We start from the raw sequence: 15,980 nt of genomic DNA on the forward strand, positions 1-15,980 counted from the left end.
CTCCCAAGGAAGAGCGTTTCCGCACTAAAGATGCTGTACCTTTGGCACGTCTCTCATACGAAACCCATCTGAAATGCTGTCGGCTTTGGCTAAGTGACAGCTTGCAATCTCATTGGTGCTGTTTGCACAGCCCCCTTGTCTTTTTAATAGGTTTTCCAGCTCTAAAAGTTTCCGTTGTGGGAAAACTGGGAGCTGAAATCCCAGCTGGATGACAGCACCTCTCTTTCAGTCTGTAGTTCTCTTTCAGCGAGCCGCCTGTGACCCACGAGGGGAGTAGTAACGGCGGGGTGTCGCTCTGTTCCCCTGCAGGAGTCGGGGCAGTACCAAGGTCACGGCCTGGAATCTCAGGGTCCGCAGCGGACGTCAGAGGGCCGGGGTCCCCCCCTGGCCGGTCCAGCGCTGCACCAGCACCTCAGCCCCCAGCAGGCGCCGCCCCGCGCCCCGGTGATCACCTCCGGCTCTCGTCCTGCCGCGGAGCCCCACCAGGCCGGGCTGTACGGCGGCGGCGCGGGCGCCCGCCCGGCAGTGGCTCCGCCCCCCGGCTCTCCCTCGCCCAGAAGCGGCGGGGCGCTGAGGGCGGCGGGCGGCGGCTGGGCCCAGCCCGGCCCGGCCCAGTCCGCCCCCGCCGGCGCGGGGCTGAAAGCAGGAGGGGAGCGCGGGCGCCTGTACGAGCCGGAGCCCCGCCCCCAGCAGCAGCTGGGCCCCGCGCCGCCCTTCTTCGGCCCCGGCAGCCACCCGGGCCCCCCGGAGCCGCGCTTCAAGAAGAGCGCCCAGAGCATCGAGGAAGCGCTGGACAAGCTGGACGCGGAGCTGGAGGGCCACGTGCTGGCCGAGGACCGGCGCAGGGAGCTGGAGGAGGAGGGGAAGCAGGAAGAGGAGGTGGAGGAGCGGCGGGAGGGAGGGGAGCAGGGGGGCCGGAGAAGGGCCCAGGAGGAGAACGCCATCGAGAGCCTGGAGCGGCTCCTCTCGGGGGAGATGGGCGCCCCGGAGGGGGACAGGCAGCAGCCGGGGCCGGCGCTGCCCATCGGTCACCCGCCGCCCGCGCCCTCCTACCCCTGGCTGAGCGGGGGCAGCGGCGCCGGGACCAGCGCCCCCAGCGGCAGCTCGCCCGTCTCCGAGAGGCAGCCGCCGCCGCCACCGCCTCCTCTGCGGGGCGCGGAGTTCTCCCAGGAGAGGCCGAGGTGGGGCAGCAGTGTGGACTCTGAACATACCTCAGGGATCGCCTCCCCTCCTGCCCTCCCCCCCTACTGCCCCCCGGCCGACAAGGTGCCCGGCTTACTGATGCAACAGCCCGTCCTAGCCAAAGACGCCGCGAGGGAGCGGGAGAGGAAGGCGAGGGGAGACGCCGGCTCTTTCATGGCGCCAGCGCCCGCGGCTCCGCCGGCACAGCCGCCGCCGGAGCGGGAGAAGCTCTTCCCGGCCTTTTCCCAGGAGACTCCGGCCCAGAGCGGCCCCGTGCCTAACAGCAGCGCAGCTCAGAAGTACCCGGGCAGCGACTCGGACAGCCAGGGGGGGGACCCCCAGTTCGAGGAGGAGCCGCTGTCCACCATCCTGCCGGACGGCCTGGCTAACATCATGAAGATGCTGGACGAGTCCATCAAGAAGGAGGAGGAGCTGTACCAGGGCGCCGACGCCACCAGGGGGCCCTACTCCCCCGCCGCTCCTCTGCGGGGCTGCCTGGGCGCCCCCAGCCTCCTCCCGGCCCCCAAGCCCCACGAGCGCAGCCCCCCCGCGCTGAGGGCGGGCGCGGGCGAGGACTTCGGGGCCGGGGCCGGCGCCGGCGGCGGGAGCCGCCACACCAGCCCCCCCGTGCTGAGCCGGCAGGGCTCCCTGGCGTCCTCCTGCAGCCGCGCGTCCTCGGTGTGCGAGGAGGAGGAGGAGGAGCAGCCGCGGGGCGGGACCGCCGGGGGGGCCGGCACCTCGGACTACCGCCACAGCGACCTGGCCAAGCTGTACGGCTTCCCGGAGCTCGCCAGGCCCAGCCCCGGGTCGTCGGCCCAGGAGGAGGAGGAGGAGGAGGACACGGAGGAGGAGGAGGAGGAGGAGGAGCGGTCTTCCTCGCCTCCCCGGCTGCCCCACTTGCAGCAGACTGGCGTGAGCAGCATGTTCAAGCCCCTGGCCTCCATGCTGGAGAGCCAGAAGTACGCCTACCGGGGCGGCCCCTTCGGGAGACCCCCGCCCAATCCCCACGGCGGCGTGAAGTACTCCTCCTCGCTCTCGCTCGGCCCCGAGCTCTCGCGGCAGACCGCCGCTGCCGCCCCTCCGCTACCTACCTCAGCCGGCCCGGCCGCGGCACAGCCGGGAGAGCCCCGGGCCCGAGCCGAGGCCAGGGCGCCGGAGGAGGGGGCGCCGGACGAGGGGGCGGAGGAGCGGAAGGGCGCGGGGGGCCCCACCCCCCCTCCCCTGGCCCGCGGCCCGGCGAGAGCCGAGATCCCCCCGTTCGGGATGGACCTGAAGCTGACCACCATCTCCGAGGCCTCGCTGGCCGAGCTGGGGCGCAGCTGCGAGGTGCTGCTGACGCGGCAGCCCATCCCGGCGGGGGGCGCCTGCCGCGTGAAGACGGACAAGGACAGGAAGACGGACAGGGAGCGGGAGCGGGAGAAGAGACAGAAGAGGAAGCAGGAGGAGGGCAGCGGCGGACATCAGAGGCGGAAGGACAGGAAGGACAGGAAGAAGAAGCACCGCAAGCGGGACGACATGTCTTCCTCCTCCTCCTCCTCCTCCTCCTCCTCCGCCGCCGCTTCCCCCTCGCCCTCCTCGCACTCGCCCTCCGGCTCGGGCTCCGGCCGGAGGCACGGCAGGGACGGCAAGCCGCACAAGGACAAGAAGAGCCGGCAGGTCCTGGGCAACCTGGACCTGCAGGGCAAGGAGGTGAGAGGACGGGAGAAGATGAAGGAGGAGCAGGGGGGCTCCCCGCGCTCGGACGCCAAGAGGGCCGGGGAGCCCGGCAAGAGGAGGAAGGAGGACGGCGGCGGGTCGGCCGTGGTCGCTGCCGCCGCGGGGGGCACGTCCCCGGGCAGCGCCAAGGCCGGCGCGGGCACGGCCGCGGGGACGGGGACGGGCTCGCTGGGGGCGGCCGACTTCCTGAAGCTCAAGGCGCTGTCGGACGGCCCCCCCAAGGAGCTGAAGATCCGCCTGATCAAGGTGGAGGGGGGCGACCGCGAGACCTTCATCGCCTCCGAGGTGGAGGAGAAGAGGATCCCCCTGTCCGAGGTCACCATCCAGAACACCGCCGCCGAGGTCGTCCGCGCCTGCAAGTGAGTGTGCGGGGGCCAGGGGCGGGGCCAGGGGCGGGGTCAGGGCGGGGCCAGGGGCGCTGAGGAGACGTCGGGGAGACGGGCTAACGGGCATTTCTGGTTCGCTCCTCCCACAGGAACGCTCGCGTGAAGGGAAAGTTTAAGGAGTCCTACCTGCTGCCTGCGTTTTCCGTGAAGCCGTCCATAGGAACTGACCTCATTCCCCGGGAGAAGCTCAACCCCCCCACGCCCAGCATTTACGTAAGTCCCTGCAGTCATCCATTAGCTAGTTCATGTGCGGAACAGACGTGCCGTCGATGGCAAGGATGGTGAATTCAGGGGGAGTGTGAGAGGAGAGGGACAGCAGTGGCTCTAGCAGTGTCTACAGTACAGTCAGGTGTGACAGTGTGTGTGTGCTGGTGAATTCAGGGGGAGTGTGAGAGGAGAGGGACAGCAGTGGCTCTAGCAGTGTCTACAGTACAGTCAGGTGTGACAGTGTGTGTGTGTGTGTGCTGGTGAATTCAGGGTGAGTGTGAGAGGAGAGGGACAGCAGTGGCTCTAGCAGTGTCTACAGTCCAGTCAGGTGTGACAGTGCGTGTGTGTGCTGGTGAATTCAGGGTGAGTGTGAGAGGAGAGGGACAGCAGTGGCTCTAGCAGTGTCTACAGTACAGTCAGGTGTGACAGTGTGTGTGTGCTGGTGAATTCAGGGTGAGTGTGAGAGGAGAGGGACAGCAGTGGCTCTAGCAGTGTCTACAGTACAGTCAGGTGTGACAGTGTGTGTGTGCTGGTGAATTCAGGGTGAGTGTGAGAGGAGAGGGACAGCAGTGGCTCTAGCAGTGTCTACAGCACAGTCAGGTGTGATAGTGTGTGTGTGCCCTGGTGAATTCAGGGGGAGTGTGAGAGGAGAGGGACAGCAGTGGCTCTAGCAGTGTCTACAGTACAGTCAGGTGTGACTGTGTGTGTGTGTGCTGGTGAATTCAGGGTGAGTGTGAGAGGAGTGGGACAGCAGTGGCTCTAGCAGTGTGTACAGTACAGTCAGGTGTGACAGTGTGTGTGTGCTGGTGAATTCAGGGTGAGTGTGAGAGGAGAGGGACAGCAGTGGCTCTAGCAGTGTCTACAGTACAATCAGGTGTGACAGTGTGTGTGTGCTGGTGAATTCAGGGTGAGTGTGAGAGGAGAGGGACAGCAGTGGCTCTAGCAGTGTCTACAGCACAGTCAGGTGTGATAGTGTGTGTGTGCCCTGGTGAATTCAGGGGGAGTGTGAGAGGAGAGGGACAGCAGTGGCTCTAGCAGTGTCTACAGTACAGTCAGGTGTGACTGTGTGTGTGTGTGCTGGTGAATTCAGGGTGAGTGTGAGAGGAGAGGGACAGCAGTGGCTCTAGCAGTGTCTACAGTACAGTCAGGTGTGACAGTGTGTGTGTGCTGGTGAATTCAGGGTGAGTGTGAGAGGAGAGGAACAGCAGTGGCTCTAGCAGTGTCTACAGTCCAGTCAGGTGTGACAGTGCGTGTGTGTGCTGGTGAATTCAGGGTGAGTGTGAGAGGAGAGGGACAGCAGTGGCTCTAGCAGTGTCTACAGTACAGTCAGGTGTGACAGTGTGTGTGTGCTGGTGAATTCAGGGTGAGTGTGAGAGGAGAGGGACAGCAGTGGCTCTAGCAGTGTCTACAGTACAGTCAGGTGTGACAGTGTGTGTGTGCTGGTGAATTCAGGGTGAGTGTGAGAGGAGAGGGACAGCAGTGGCTCTAGCAGTGTCTACAGCACAGTCAGGTGTGATAGTGTGTGTGTGCCCTGGTGAATTCAGGGGGAGTGTGAGAGGAGAGGGACAGCAGTGGCTCTAGCAGTGTCTACAGTACAGTCAGGTGTGACTGTGTGTGTGTGTGCTGGTGAATTCAGGGTGAGTGTGAGAGGAGTGGGACAGCAGTGGCTCTAGCAGTGTGTACAGTACAGTCAGGTGTGACAGTGTGTGTGTGCTGGTGAATTCAGGGTGAGTGTGAGAGGAGAGGGACAGCAGTGGCTCTAGCAGTGTCTACAGTACAATCAGGTGTGACAGTGTGTGTGTGCTGGTGAATTCAGGGTGAGTGTGAGAGGAGAGGGACAGCAGTGGCTCTAGCAGTGTCTACAGCACAGTCAGGTGTGATAGTGTGTGTGTGCCCTGGTGAATTCAGGGGGAGTGTGAGAGGAGAGGGACAGCAGTGGCTCTAGCAGTGTCTACAGTACAGTCAGGTGTGACTGTGTGTGTGTGTGCTGGTGAATTCAGGGTGAGTGTGAGAGGAGAGGGACAGCAGTGGCTCTAGCAGTGTCTACAGTACAGTCAGGTGTGACAGTGTGTGTGTGCTGGTGAATTCAGGGTGAGTGTGAGAGGAGAGGGACAGCAGTGGCTCTAGCAGTGTCTACTGTACAGTCAGGTGTGACAGTGTGTGTGTGCTGGTGAATTCAGGGTGAGTGTGAGAGGAGAGGGACAGCAGTGGCTCTAGCAGTGTCTACAGTACAGTCAGGTGTGACAGTGTGTGTGTGCTGGTGAATTCAGGGTGAGTGTGAGAGGAGAGGGACAGCAGTGGCTCTAGCAGTGTCTACTGTACAGTCAGGTGTGACAGTGTGTGTGTGCTGGTGAATTCAGGGTGAGTGTGAGAGGAGAGGGACAGCAGTGGCTCTAGCAGTGTCTACAGTACAGTCAGGTGTGACAGTATGTGTGTGTGCTGGTGAATTCAGGGTGAGTGTGAGAGGAGAGGGACAGCTATTGCTTGAATGTCTACAATTTCAAGTTCAAAGCACACCAGTTTCTTTTTCCTGAAGCTGTACTGCCCTCTCCTGGTCATCTTCAGAACTACACTAGAACAGAATTTAGACAACAGTGATGGAGTTGTTTTGAGGAGTTGCAGATGAGCTGGACTGAGTTTCTTCCAGTGTTGTCCAGTTCAGATGATGCCAGGAGTGTTCACTGGTGTTAGTTCTCACTGTATGATGTAGGATGTTCATGGACTTTGTTCTTTATTTCATTCAGTACTGTAAAATGCTCAAATGCTCTGCCTATGGAATATATTTGGGAAAATAAGTCCAGGGCGTAGATACTCAGAGCTGTAGGCAGGGCCAGGTTGGGCTTGAGGAACTTGAGGAACAATCCCAGCACATGTCAGTCCTGCAGAATGCTGGTGGACTCAGTGGAACAGACAGTTCTGACAAGTGCAGTGGGGCTGGGTTTTCAGAGCCATGTGGATGCACAAGCACATCTCCTGGTCCCTGTCAAGCGCAGTGTTTTTTTGGCGGGGGGGGGTCCTGATGTTTTGGCCACTGGGTCTGTTCTGTCTACCCTTGCCACGCTTCTCGCAGAGCAGGTCTGACCCCCCTGTCCCGTGTTCCTCGTTGCAGCTGGAGAGCAAGCGGGACGCCTTCTCTCCGGTTCTGCTGCAGTTCTGCACCGACCCCAAGAACCCCATCACTGTGATCCGCGGCCTGGCGGGCTCCCTGCGACTCAGTGAGTACCCCCGCCCTCGCAGCGCCACCTTACTGGGACACCTCGCCTGAGGGGGCAGAGGCGCTCGGGAGTGCGTGAGAGAGCCCCTGTGTGGCGGGCTGGTCTGGGCAGGCACCGCAATACCGGCTGACCGGCCACCAGAGGGCGCCAGAACGCCCAGTTGATCCTGCACATGGACTCGGTTCATTACTGGATTATTGGTGAAGGGGGGAAAATGTACATTCCTGCGGGGGTTTAGCTGATGGACTGTAGACTTTAAAAAGGACGGTGCCTTTGGTTTTGGGATTCTTGTTAACAGTAACAGGAAGGAAAAGGTCTGCAGTAAAGCCCCCAGCACCCATTTTGATGTCCATCGTGAGTTTTCATGTGCAGATTCCTGGGGTTGCCCCAGCTGAGGTCAGGGTACCTTAATTGGCTCAGATGGGAGTCCCTCCGTTTCCTGTTTTCCTCACCGCGGCCTCCCTCCCTGTCCGCAGACCTGGGCCTGTTCTCCACCAAGTCCCTGGTGGAGGCCAACGGCGATCACTCGGTGGAGGTCAGGACGCAGGTGCAGCAGCCCTCCGACGAGAACTGGGACCCCAGCGGCTCCACGCAGACCTGGCCCTGCGAGAGCAGCCGGTCGCACACCACCATCGCCAAGTACGCCCAGTACCAGGCGTCCTCCTTCCAGGAGAGCCTGCAGGTGAGAGACGCTCCATACCATCATCTCCCTGTACTCCCAGTATGCCCAGTACCAGGCGTCCTCCTTCCAGGAGAGCCTGCAGGTGAGAGACGCTCCATACCATCATCTCCCAGTACTCCCAGTATGCCCAGTACCAGGCGTCCTCCTTCCAGGAGAGCCTGCAGGTGAGAGCAGCTCCATACCATCATCTCCCAGTACGCCCAGTACACCCAGTACCAGGCGTCCTCCTTCCAGGAGAGCCTGCAAGTGAGAGCCGCTCCATACCATCATCTCCCAGTACTCCCAGTACGCCCAGTACCAGGCGTCCTTCTTCCAGGAGAGCCTGCATGTGAGGCCCGCTCGTACACCACCATCACCCAGTACTCCTGGTTCTCCCAGTATGCCCAGTACTCCAGAAGAATATGCAGATAAGAGCCGGGCTTCATGTCTCTTCCATGTGGGACCTGGCACAGAGGTTTGAGAGAAATTTGGAGGAGTGGCTCGTAGTTTTTAAGGCGTGTAGTTATTAAATCAGTCTTTTCAAGCCAAACTTCACCAGAATGTAATACATTTACCAGTAACGAAGTGCGGTTTTGGGAGCAAGCTGGCTCACCTCATCCTGACCCGTGTGTGCTTTGTGTTTCTAGGAGGAGAAAGGCAGTGAAGAGGAGGATGAGGATGATGAGGAGCCTGTCAGTGCCCCAGAGCCCACATCCAACAGGTATACCTCCAATTCCTGAGGACTTTACTAAGTGCTGTATTACTGTATGAACCCCTCTCTCTCAGTGCGGTGTTTTAAGCTACCGGAGTGTCCAGTCAGTGTGTCTGTATTAACCCCTCTCTCTCAGTGCAGTGTTAATGGACTGTAGTGTCCAGTGTGTCTGTATTAACCCCTCTCTCTCAGTGCAGTGTTAATGGACTGTAGTGTCCAGTGTGTCTGTATTAACCCCTCTCTCTCAGTGCAGTGTTAATGTACTGTAGTGTCCAGTGTGTCTGTATTAACCTCTCTCTCTCTCAGTGCAGTGTTAATGGACTGTAATGTCCAGTGTGTCTGTATTAACCCCTCTCTCTGTAACCACAGTAATTTGGATCAGAAGCCCGTGGGCAAGATAATAAAGTTTGGCACGAACATCGACCTCTCTGACCCAAAAAGGTGAGTGCAGACTTTGTGAAAGACAGCCCAGCCTTGTACAGCTCCGGTATTGTTTTCTAACAAGAGACAGGGGGAACTCTCACTTGCTGAGGAGCTGAAGAAGGATAGTCATGAACTGGCAGGTCCCTGTTGTCCAGCAGCTGGGAGCGAATGTTACAGCTTTAAATCTGGATCCGGCAGATTTCTGCAGGAGATCCCGTGTCTGCCGGCCTCATCCAGCCTTCGCTATAAAACGCCCTGCTCAGTTTACCAGACCTTTCATTCACTCCTCACCTGGCTGCTCAGAATTAGGGGAAGTGCAAGTGTTTTGTTTTGATTTTTCCTCCCGCTGTGAGGCGAGGTAACTTCTGGAATGCCGAAGGCTCTGCGCTCGGAGAGCCTTTCCTCGAGGAGGAAGTGCATCTCTTCCCGTCTTCTAGAACTTTCGCTCCAGCTGGCTGCGGTGGGACGTTGTCTCCATCTGCTGGCCAGCGCTGTGTATTGCAGCTTCATGTGAAGTGGCACAAATGTCAGGAAGAAGAGGCACCTTCTTCTTATTCTGTCAGTGTTCTGGATTTTTCGGCTTCTCTGTGCAGACAAACTAACCCGGCGCTAGTGTACTCTGCTGGCTGCTGAGTGGTGGTGAATGCGGTATTTAGAGGGAAACACAGGCCACTCATCCTTGCGTGCTGTCGTACACTGTGGCCAGCCCGTGCCCTCGCCCCCCGTGTCCTCCTCTGCTGACTGCGTTGCTCGCTCTGCGCAGGTGGAAACCGCAGCTGCAGGAGCTGCTGAAGCTGCCGGCTTTCATGCGCGTCTCGTCCAGCGGGAACATGCTGAGCCACGTGGGACACACCATCCTGGGCATGAACACCGTGCAGCTCTACATGAAGGTGCCCGGCAGCCGCACGCCAGGTACACCACGCTGCACGCGCCGCACCACACCACATGACGCCACATCAGTTCACACCACATGACGCCACATCAGTTCACACCACATGACACCACATCAGTTCACACCACATGACGCCACATCGGTTCACACCAGATCAAACCACACCACATGATGCCACATCGGTTCACACCAGATCAAACCACATCACATCATGCCACATCGGTTCACACCAGATCAAACCATATCACATCATGCCACATCAGTTCACACCAGATCAAACCTCATCACATCACGCCACATCAGTTCACACCAGATCAAACCACATCACATCATGCCACATTAGTTCACACCAGATCAAACCTCATCACGCCACATCAGTTCACACCAAATCACGCCACATCAATTTACACCAAATTCAAACCAGATCATGCCACATCAGTTCACACCAAATCAAACCCTGTCACATCACGCCACACCACATCATGCTACACAAGATCTGCTCCAGAATTCATGCGTTTACCCTCCTCGCCTGGTGGGTAGACGCAGGTGGTTCTGAAGGAGGGTTCACACCTGACAGACCAGGACCTTCACATCTCAATGGGGCGCAGAGCCTCATGTCCCCCCCTTGAAGGTCAGGGTCTTATAAACTAGGGGTTCCCCACACCGGCTGGTTTCCAAGCTGGATGACTCGCACGTTTATTTTCTCCTGAAAGGCTGGAGTTTTTTAATTCAAGAAACACGACAGAAGAAACGCAGTGGTTAAAAGGCAACCTCCTTCATATTTAGGAAATAAAAAAGGCTGAAAGAGCCCAAATGAAACCTGTTCGTTGATCAGTTGATGGCTCCGGTGTTTAACTGAGTGCTGAGCGCCGGGACTGGGAACCCCTCTGTGTGCCCACATAAACTTGTATCTATTAAACGATTAGACTAATTATCTTCTTCGTTGCACATTTTGAAGCTCTTTTACTACTGATATATCAAAACCTCCATGAAATGTGCAGTTGGCTATAAACATCTGTAGCCTGGTGGGCACTGACCCAGGGATGCAGTTCATCAGAGTAAGCGAGACCCCCGTGAAAGTGGCACGGGCGGCGTGCCATGCCTGGGCACGCACGAGGGCGTAGCTCCTCACCGTCTGACCGCCTCGCTGTCCTCCGCAGGTCACCAGGAGAACAACAACTTCTGCTCGGTGAACATCAACATCGGGCCGGGCGACTGTGAGTGGTTTGCGGTGCACGAAAGCTACTGGGAGGCCATCAGCGACTTCTGCGAGAAGTGAGTCCTCCAGCTGGCCACCCCACCCGCGCCCGGGAGGTCACAAACCCGACTGGGCGCTCAGTCCAGACACCTGCCACCCTCTACGTAAAGACGTGTGTCCAGCTCTCGATGCTGAGGGTGGGCACTAGCATAGCTTTGTCAGTGGCCTGTCTGGATTTTAAAATCTTTAAGTCAAGTCCACCTCATTGTCTCCTCACTTTCTTTACACCAGGAGGAATCGATGTCTTTTATTCCAACCTGCCAACTTGAGCAGTCAATTAGCCCAATTATCTTCCTAGTTGCTCATTTTTTAAGCTCTTGTACTATTAAGAGGGGAATTAATCAATTTCCCTTCAGGATCAATAAAGTCTTATCTATCTAAAATCTCCATGAATGGTACAGTTGCCTGTAAACACCTCGTATCCTGGTGGGCACTGATCCAGGTATGCAGTTAATTAGGTTAAACAAGGCACCAGGCCCTCATGTAACTGGGTTTAAGACAGACCTGCTTCAGACCTCTCGCCATGGAACGTCCCTTCAAGCCTGTTAAAACACATTGTCACTGATTGTTGCATTGGTTCCAGAACAGCAGGGTCCAGAACTTTCAATAATCGCTTCACAGTATTGTCATTTAGGCCTTGCAGGTACGCTGTGCAGTTTAAACTCCCTCCCTTGCAATTCAGAGACAGGCACATGTGCAGAAATCTTTTCCATAGCACCTCCTTCTAGATCAGGCCCTCCAGTCCTGCCTGTGGGCTTAGCTTGTGGCAGTGGTAGTGCTGAGTAACAGCCAAGCAGCCCTGTGGTCTGTCCTGTGGGACTGACTCCTGTCTCCCTCGTCCCCTCAGGCACGGGGTGGACTACTTGACGGGTTCGTGGTGGCCGGTCTTAGAGGACCTGTACCAGGCCAACATCCCGGTGTACAGGTTCATCCAGCGGCCCGGTGACCTGGTGTGGATTAACGCTGGGACTGTGCACTGGGTGCAGGCGGTGGGCTGGTGCAACAACATCGCCTGGAACGTGGGACCGCTCAATGGTGAGTCTGCCGTTGTGTTTTCACTCACTGCAGGGCCTGTGATTCCTCAGGGCTCTGCGCTGAGCAGGGAACCAGCTTCTCAGCGCAGGGCCTGTGATTCCTCAGGGCTCTGCGCTGAGCAGGGAACCAGCTTCTCAGCGCAGGGCCTGTGATTCCTCAGGGCTCAGCGCTGAGCAGGGAACCAGCTTCTCACCGCAGGGCCTGTGATTCCTCAGGGCTCAGCACTGAGCAGGGAACCAGCTTCTCAGCGCAGGGCCTGTGATTCCTCAGGGCTCTGCGCTGAGCAGGGAACCAGCTTCTCAGCGCAGGGCCTGTGATTCCTCAGGGCTCAGCGCTGAGCAGGGAACCAGCTTCTCACCGCAGGGCCTGTGATTCCTCAGGGCTTAGCGCTGAGCAGGGAACCAGCTTCTCAGCGCAGGGCCTGTGATTCCTCAGGGCTCTGCGCTGAGCAGGGAACCAGCTTCTCAGCGCAGGGCCTGTGATTCCTCAGGGCTCAGCGCTGAGCAGGGAACCAGCTTCTCAGCGCAGGGCCTGTGATTCCTCAGGGCTCAGCGCTGAGCAGGGAACCAGCTTCTCACCGCAGGGCCTGTGATTCCTCAGGGCTCAGCACTGAGCAGGGAACCAGCTTCTCAGCGCAGGGCCTGTGATTCTTCAGGGCTCTGCGCTGAGCAGGGAACCGGTTTCTGTGTCCAGTGACAGAGTCCCATTTCTCCCAGCGTGTTACTTAATGTTGCTGCGACTAAGCACTCTGGACTGCTCTGCTTACGAGTTAATAATGGTCTGATTTTTATTTGTAATATACAAATTTACACCAGTAAGAGCTATCTACCAAACTTTAGAACAGGGCGTGGAGAAACATGGAGAAGGACAACAGTTCAAGAGGGTTCTCTGGTGAAGTCTCTTGTTGCTCACTGCAGTTGTGCCCCTGTCCTTCCAGCCTATCAGTACCAGCTGGCCCTGGAGCGCTACGAGTGGAACGAGGTCAAGAACGTCAAGTCCATCGTCCCCATGATCCACGTGTCCTGGAACATCGCACGCACTGTCAAGGTGACTGACCCGGACATCTACAAGATGATCAAGTAAGTAAGGGTGCCTGTCAGGGGTGATTGGAAACAGAGACAAGGGGCAGTCAGGAGAGTGGGGATAGAGAGAGCCTGGGGGCTGTCAGGGGAGTGGGGACAGAGAGAGACTGGGAGCAGTCAGGAGAGTGGGGACAGAGAGAGAGAGACTGGGAGCAGTCAGGGGAGTGGGGACAGAGAGAGAGAGACTGGGAGCAGTCAGGGGAGTGGGGACAGAGAGAGAGAGACTGGGAGCAGTCAGGGGAGTGGGGACAGAGAGAGACTGGGAGCAGTCAGGGGAGTGGGGACAGAGAGAGAGAGACTGGGAGCAGTCAGGAGAGTGGGGACAGAGAGAGAGAGCCTGGGAGCAGTCAGGGGAGTGGGGACAGAGAGAGAGAGACTGGGAGCAGTCAGGAGAGTGGGGACAGAGAGAGAGAGCCTGGGAGCAGTCAGGGGAGTGGGGACAGAGAGAGAGAGACTGGGAGCAGTCGGCGGAGTGGGGACAGAGAGAGAGACTGGGAGCAGTCAGGGGAGTGGGGACAGAGAGAGAGAGACGGAGCAGTCAGGAGAGTGGGGATAGAGAGAGCCTGGGGGCTGTCAGGGGAGTGGGGACAGAGAGAGACTGGGAGCAGTCAGGAGAGTGGGGACAGAGAGAGAGAGACTGGGAGCAGTCAGGGGAGTGGGGACAGAGAGAGAGAGACTGGGAGCAGTCAGGGGAGTGGGGACAGAGAGAGAGAGACTGGGAGCAGTCAGGGGAGTGGGGACAGAGAGAGACTGGGAGCAGTCAGGAGAGTGGGGACAGAGAGAGAGAGACTGGGGGCTGTCAAGGGAGTGGGGACAGAGAGAAAGAGACAGGAGGACAGCTGGAAAGTGATTGGAGCAAGAGAGTGCTGGGCAGGGCAGGTGAAAATCGGAAAGCCATGTAAAACATCTGTGTGCCCCCTCCTCCCTCCAGGCACTGCCTGTTGCAATCAATGAAGCACTCCCAGATCCTGCGGGACCAGCTGGTAGTGACCGGGAAGAAGATCTCGTATCAGAGCCGCGTGAAGGACGAGCCAGCCTACTACTGCAACGAGTGTGATGTGAGTGTCTCAGAGTCCCAGTGCACGTCTCGCGTGAAGACACCCGTACACACGCGCACACAACCGGGTCCCCTCCCTCCGCTCTTCTCCAGACGCTGCGCTGATCTCTTCCCTGTGGCTCCTATTCCATGTGCACCAGATCCCCCCCCCCCCCCCTCGGTTTCACACACAGCCAGCGGCCCCGTGCTGCTGCCCAGGAAGCAGAGGTGTGCTGCGTTCGAAGTACATCCTGTTGCTGCGGCGCGGGGGCTGTCGGAGGTCAGCCCGGGCGGGCACAGACACGGACGCCAAGCTCGTGAGCTCGGGGCTTCCTGACAAACACAGCAGGCCGGCGGCTGACCTCTCCCTCTCCCTCTCCCTCTCAATTCAATTCAATTCAGTTCAAGCTGCTTTATTAGCATGACCGATGGGTACAATCAGTGTTGCCAAAGCAAATGAAAGTAATGATATTTACATTAAACAAAACAAAAAATAGAAGTAAAATAAAATCTACAGACATATTACAGACATTTACAACAGAGACATATCATAAAATATTTACATATACTGTAAACATATTGAGCGTTATTGGGAGACAGACTCACTGTTCCTCAGGCTGTGACAGGAGATCACATACTGGGCTGCCAGTTCAACTGAGTTCCCTCCTCCCTCTCCCAGTAGGATTGGGACCCGTTGTGATTCTGGCAGGTGTGGGAACTCTGGGATTAGATTTCTGAATTTCAGGAAGAATGTTTCTCTAACCCCAGAGTATCTGTCACAGTGCAGTAGGAAGTGCACCTCTGTCTCTATTTCTCCCCGCTGGCAGTGGGAGCACAGCCTGTCCTCTCTGGGCAGCCAGGTCTGCCTGTGTCGCCCGGTTTCTATGGCCAGGCTGTGGTCACTGAGCCTGTACTTCGTCAGGGTCTGTTTCTGTTTGTTGTTTCTTATCTTGGTCAAATATTCAGCTAGTGTGTCTTGTCTGTTTAGGGTTCTGTAGCATTCCAGTTCATGTTGTGTTTGTGTGTGTGTGTCCCAGTGTGTGAGATATTGCTGTTTGATCTGTGCTGTGATGTGGTTGAGTCTGAGTTGTGGTGCTCTAGCAGTCTCTCTCTCCCCCCCCCCGGGCCAGGTGGAGGTGTACAACATCCTGTTTGTGACCAGCGAGAACGGCAGCCGGAAGACCTACGTCGTGCACTGCGAGGACTGCGCCCGCCAGCGCAGCACCAACCTCACCAACGTGGTGGTCCTGGAGCAGTACAAGATGGAGGAGCTGATGAGCGTCTACGACAGCTTCACTCTGGTGAGGCCCTGCGGGGGACATCCGCCTCGAACCCCGGGATAGTTTTGCCTGCATCACCTTCCCGGTTCGGTCCTGGGGCCTGGGCCGGTGTGGCAGACAAGCACCGGAGCTCTTTGACAGTGACCTGGATTTTAAGGACCAGAGTAGGCTAAAGCAGATTCAAGTGACAGGACAGAGATACAAACAATTGTACAATTCGTCTTCAGGTGTCACAGTTAGCGTTCGTGATATAATAATTTAATAAACTGATCAATTTAGAAGTTTTTAAAATTCTGCTGGATATGAGGGTTCATTAACTGACCCATCTGAGATTACAGCTGATTTTGGTACAGCCATGTACCTCATAGGAGATTTACTGATTTGTCCTAAGATACTAAACATTACATTTGCAACGAGTTTGGTGATCTGTACAGAAAAAAATACTACTCACAAATGAAAACCATGAAGCCCTTTGTACCGTATAAGAATCGAGCCGTAGTTACAGTTTAGAGGATAGGCACGGAAGAGCTCTTGGACAGTAGTTCATGCTCGTTCACGCTCATCGCCCTGTCTGTCCTGGTAGAGTAGTTAGCCGGGCTGGCGCAAGTCTGCCAACGCAGGCGTGCGTCGTGCTGGGAGGGGGGAGGTCCTGTCGGGATAGCCTCTGCTCTTCGGCTGCTGTAGCGAAAAGCTGCGAGAAACGGGGACAAAAACTGCAGCCTCGCTCCAGGACGAACACGCAGCTTTCCGTGAGAGCGGACTCTCGGAATGGATAAGTACGGGGTGTAATTAACCTCACAATAACTGGGTTTCCGAAAGTTACCAGGATTGTGCTGGCAAAGCAAATACTGTGTGCTGTTCTTGAGGCTCTCTTCCGTTCCCTCTGACCCCCTTT

General features: G+C 57.6%; 1 protein-coding gene across 3 annotated transcripts in view; it reads left to right on the plus strand.

The window, feature by feature from the left end:
* kdm6ba (lysine (K)-specific demethylase 6B, a) overlaps window positions 1-15,980 on the plus strand; it is a 124,158-nt gene that overhangs the window by 106,285 nt on the left and 1,893 nt on the right. For all 3 annotated transcript variants that reach the window (XM_088910072.1, XM_088910073.1, XM_088910074.1), the window contains 12 exons: window positions 310-3,257; window positions 3,374-3,497; window positions 6,601-6,706; window positions 7,183-7,388; window positions 8,015-8,088; window positions 8,449-8,520; window positions 9,266-9,414; window positions 10,555-10,669; window positions 11,500-11,687; window positions 12,625-12,766; window positions 13,701-13,827; window positions 14,936-15,106. In XM_088910072.1, the coding sequence (XP_088766198.1) occupies window positions 310-3,257; window positions 3,374-3,497; window positions 6,601-6,706; window positions 7,183-7,388; window positions 8,015-8,088; window positions 8,449-8,520; window positions 9,266-9,414; window positions 10,555-10,669; window positions 11,500-11,687; window positions 12,625-12,766; window positions 13,701-13,827; window positions 14,936-15,106 (4,422 nt within the window). The remainder of the gene's footprint in view (window positions 1-309; window positions 3,258-3,373; window positions 3,498-6,600; window positions 6,707-7,182; window positions 7,389-8,014; window positions 8,089-8,448; window positions 8,521-9,265; window positions 9,415-10,554; window positions 10,670-11,499; window positions 11,688-12,624; window positions 12,767-13,700; window positions 13,828-14,935; window positions 15,107-15,980) is intronic.

The sequence above is a fragment of the Atractosteus spatula genome, chromosome 3, assembly GCF_055471065.1.
Source record: "Atractosteus spatula isolate fAtrSpa1 chromosome 3, fAtrSpa1.hap1, whole genome shotgun sequence".
In the NCBI taxonomy this organism is placed as follows: Eukaryota; Metazoa; Chordata; class Actinopteri; order Semionotiformes; family Lepisosteidae; genus Atractosteus; species Atractosteus spatula.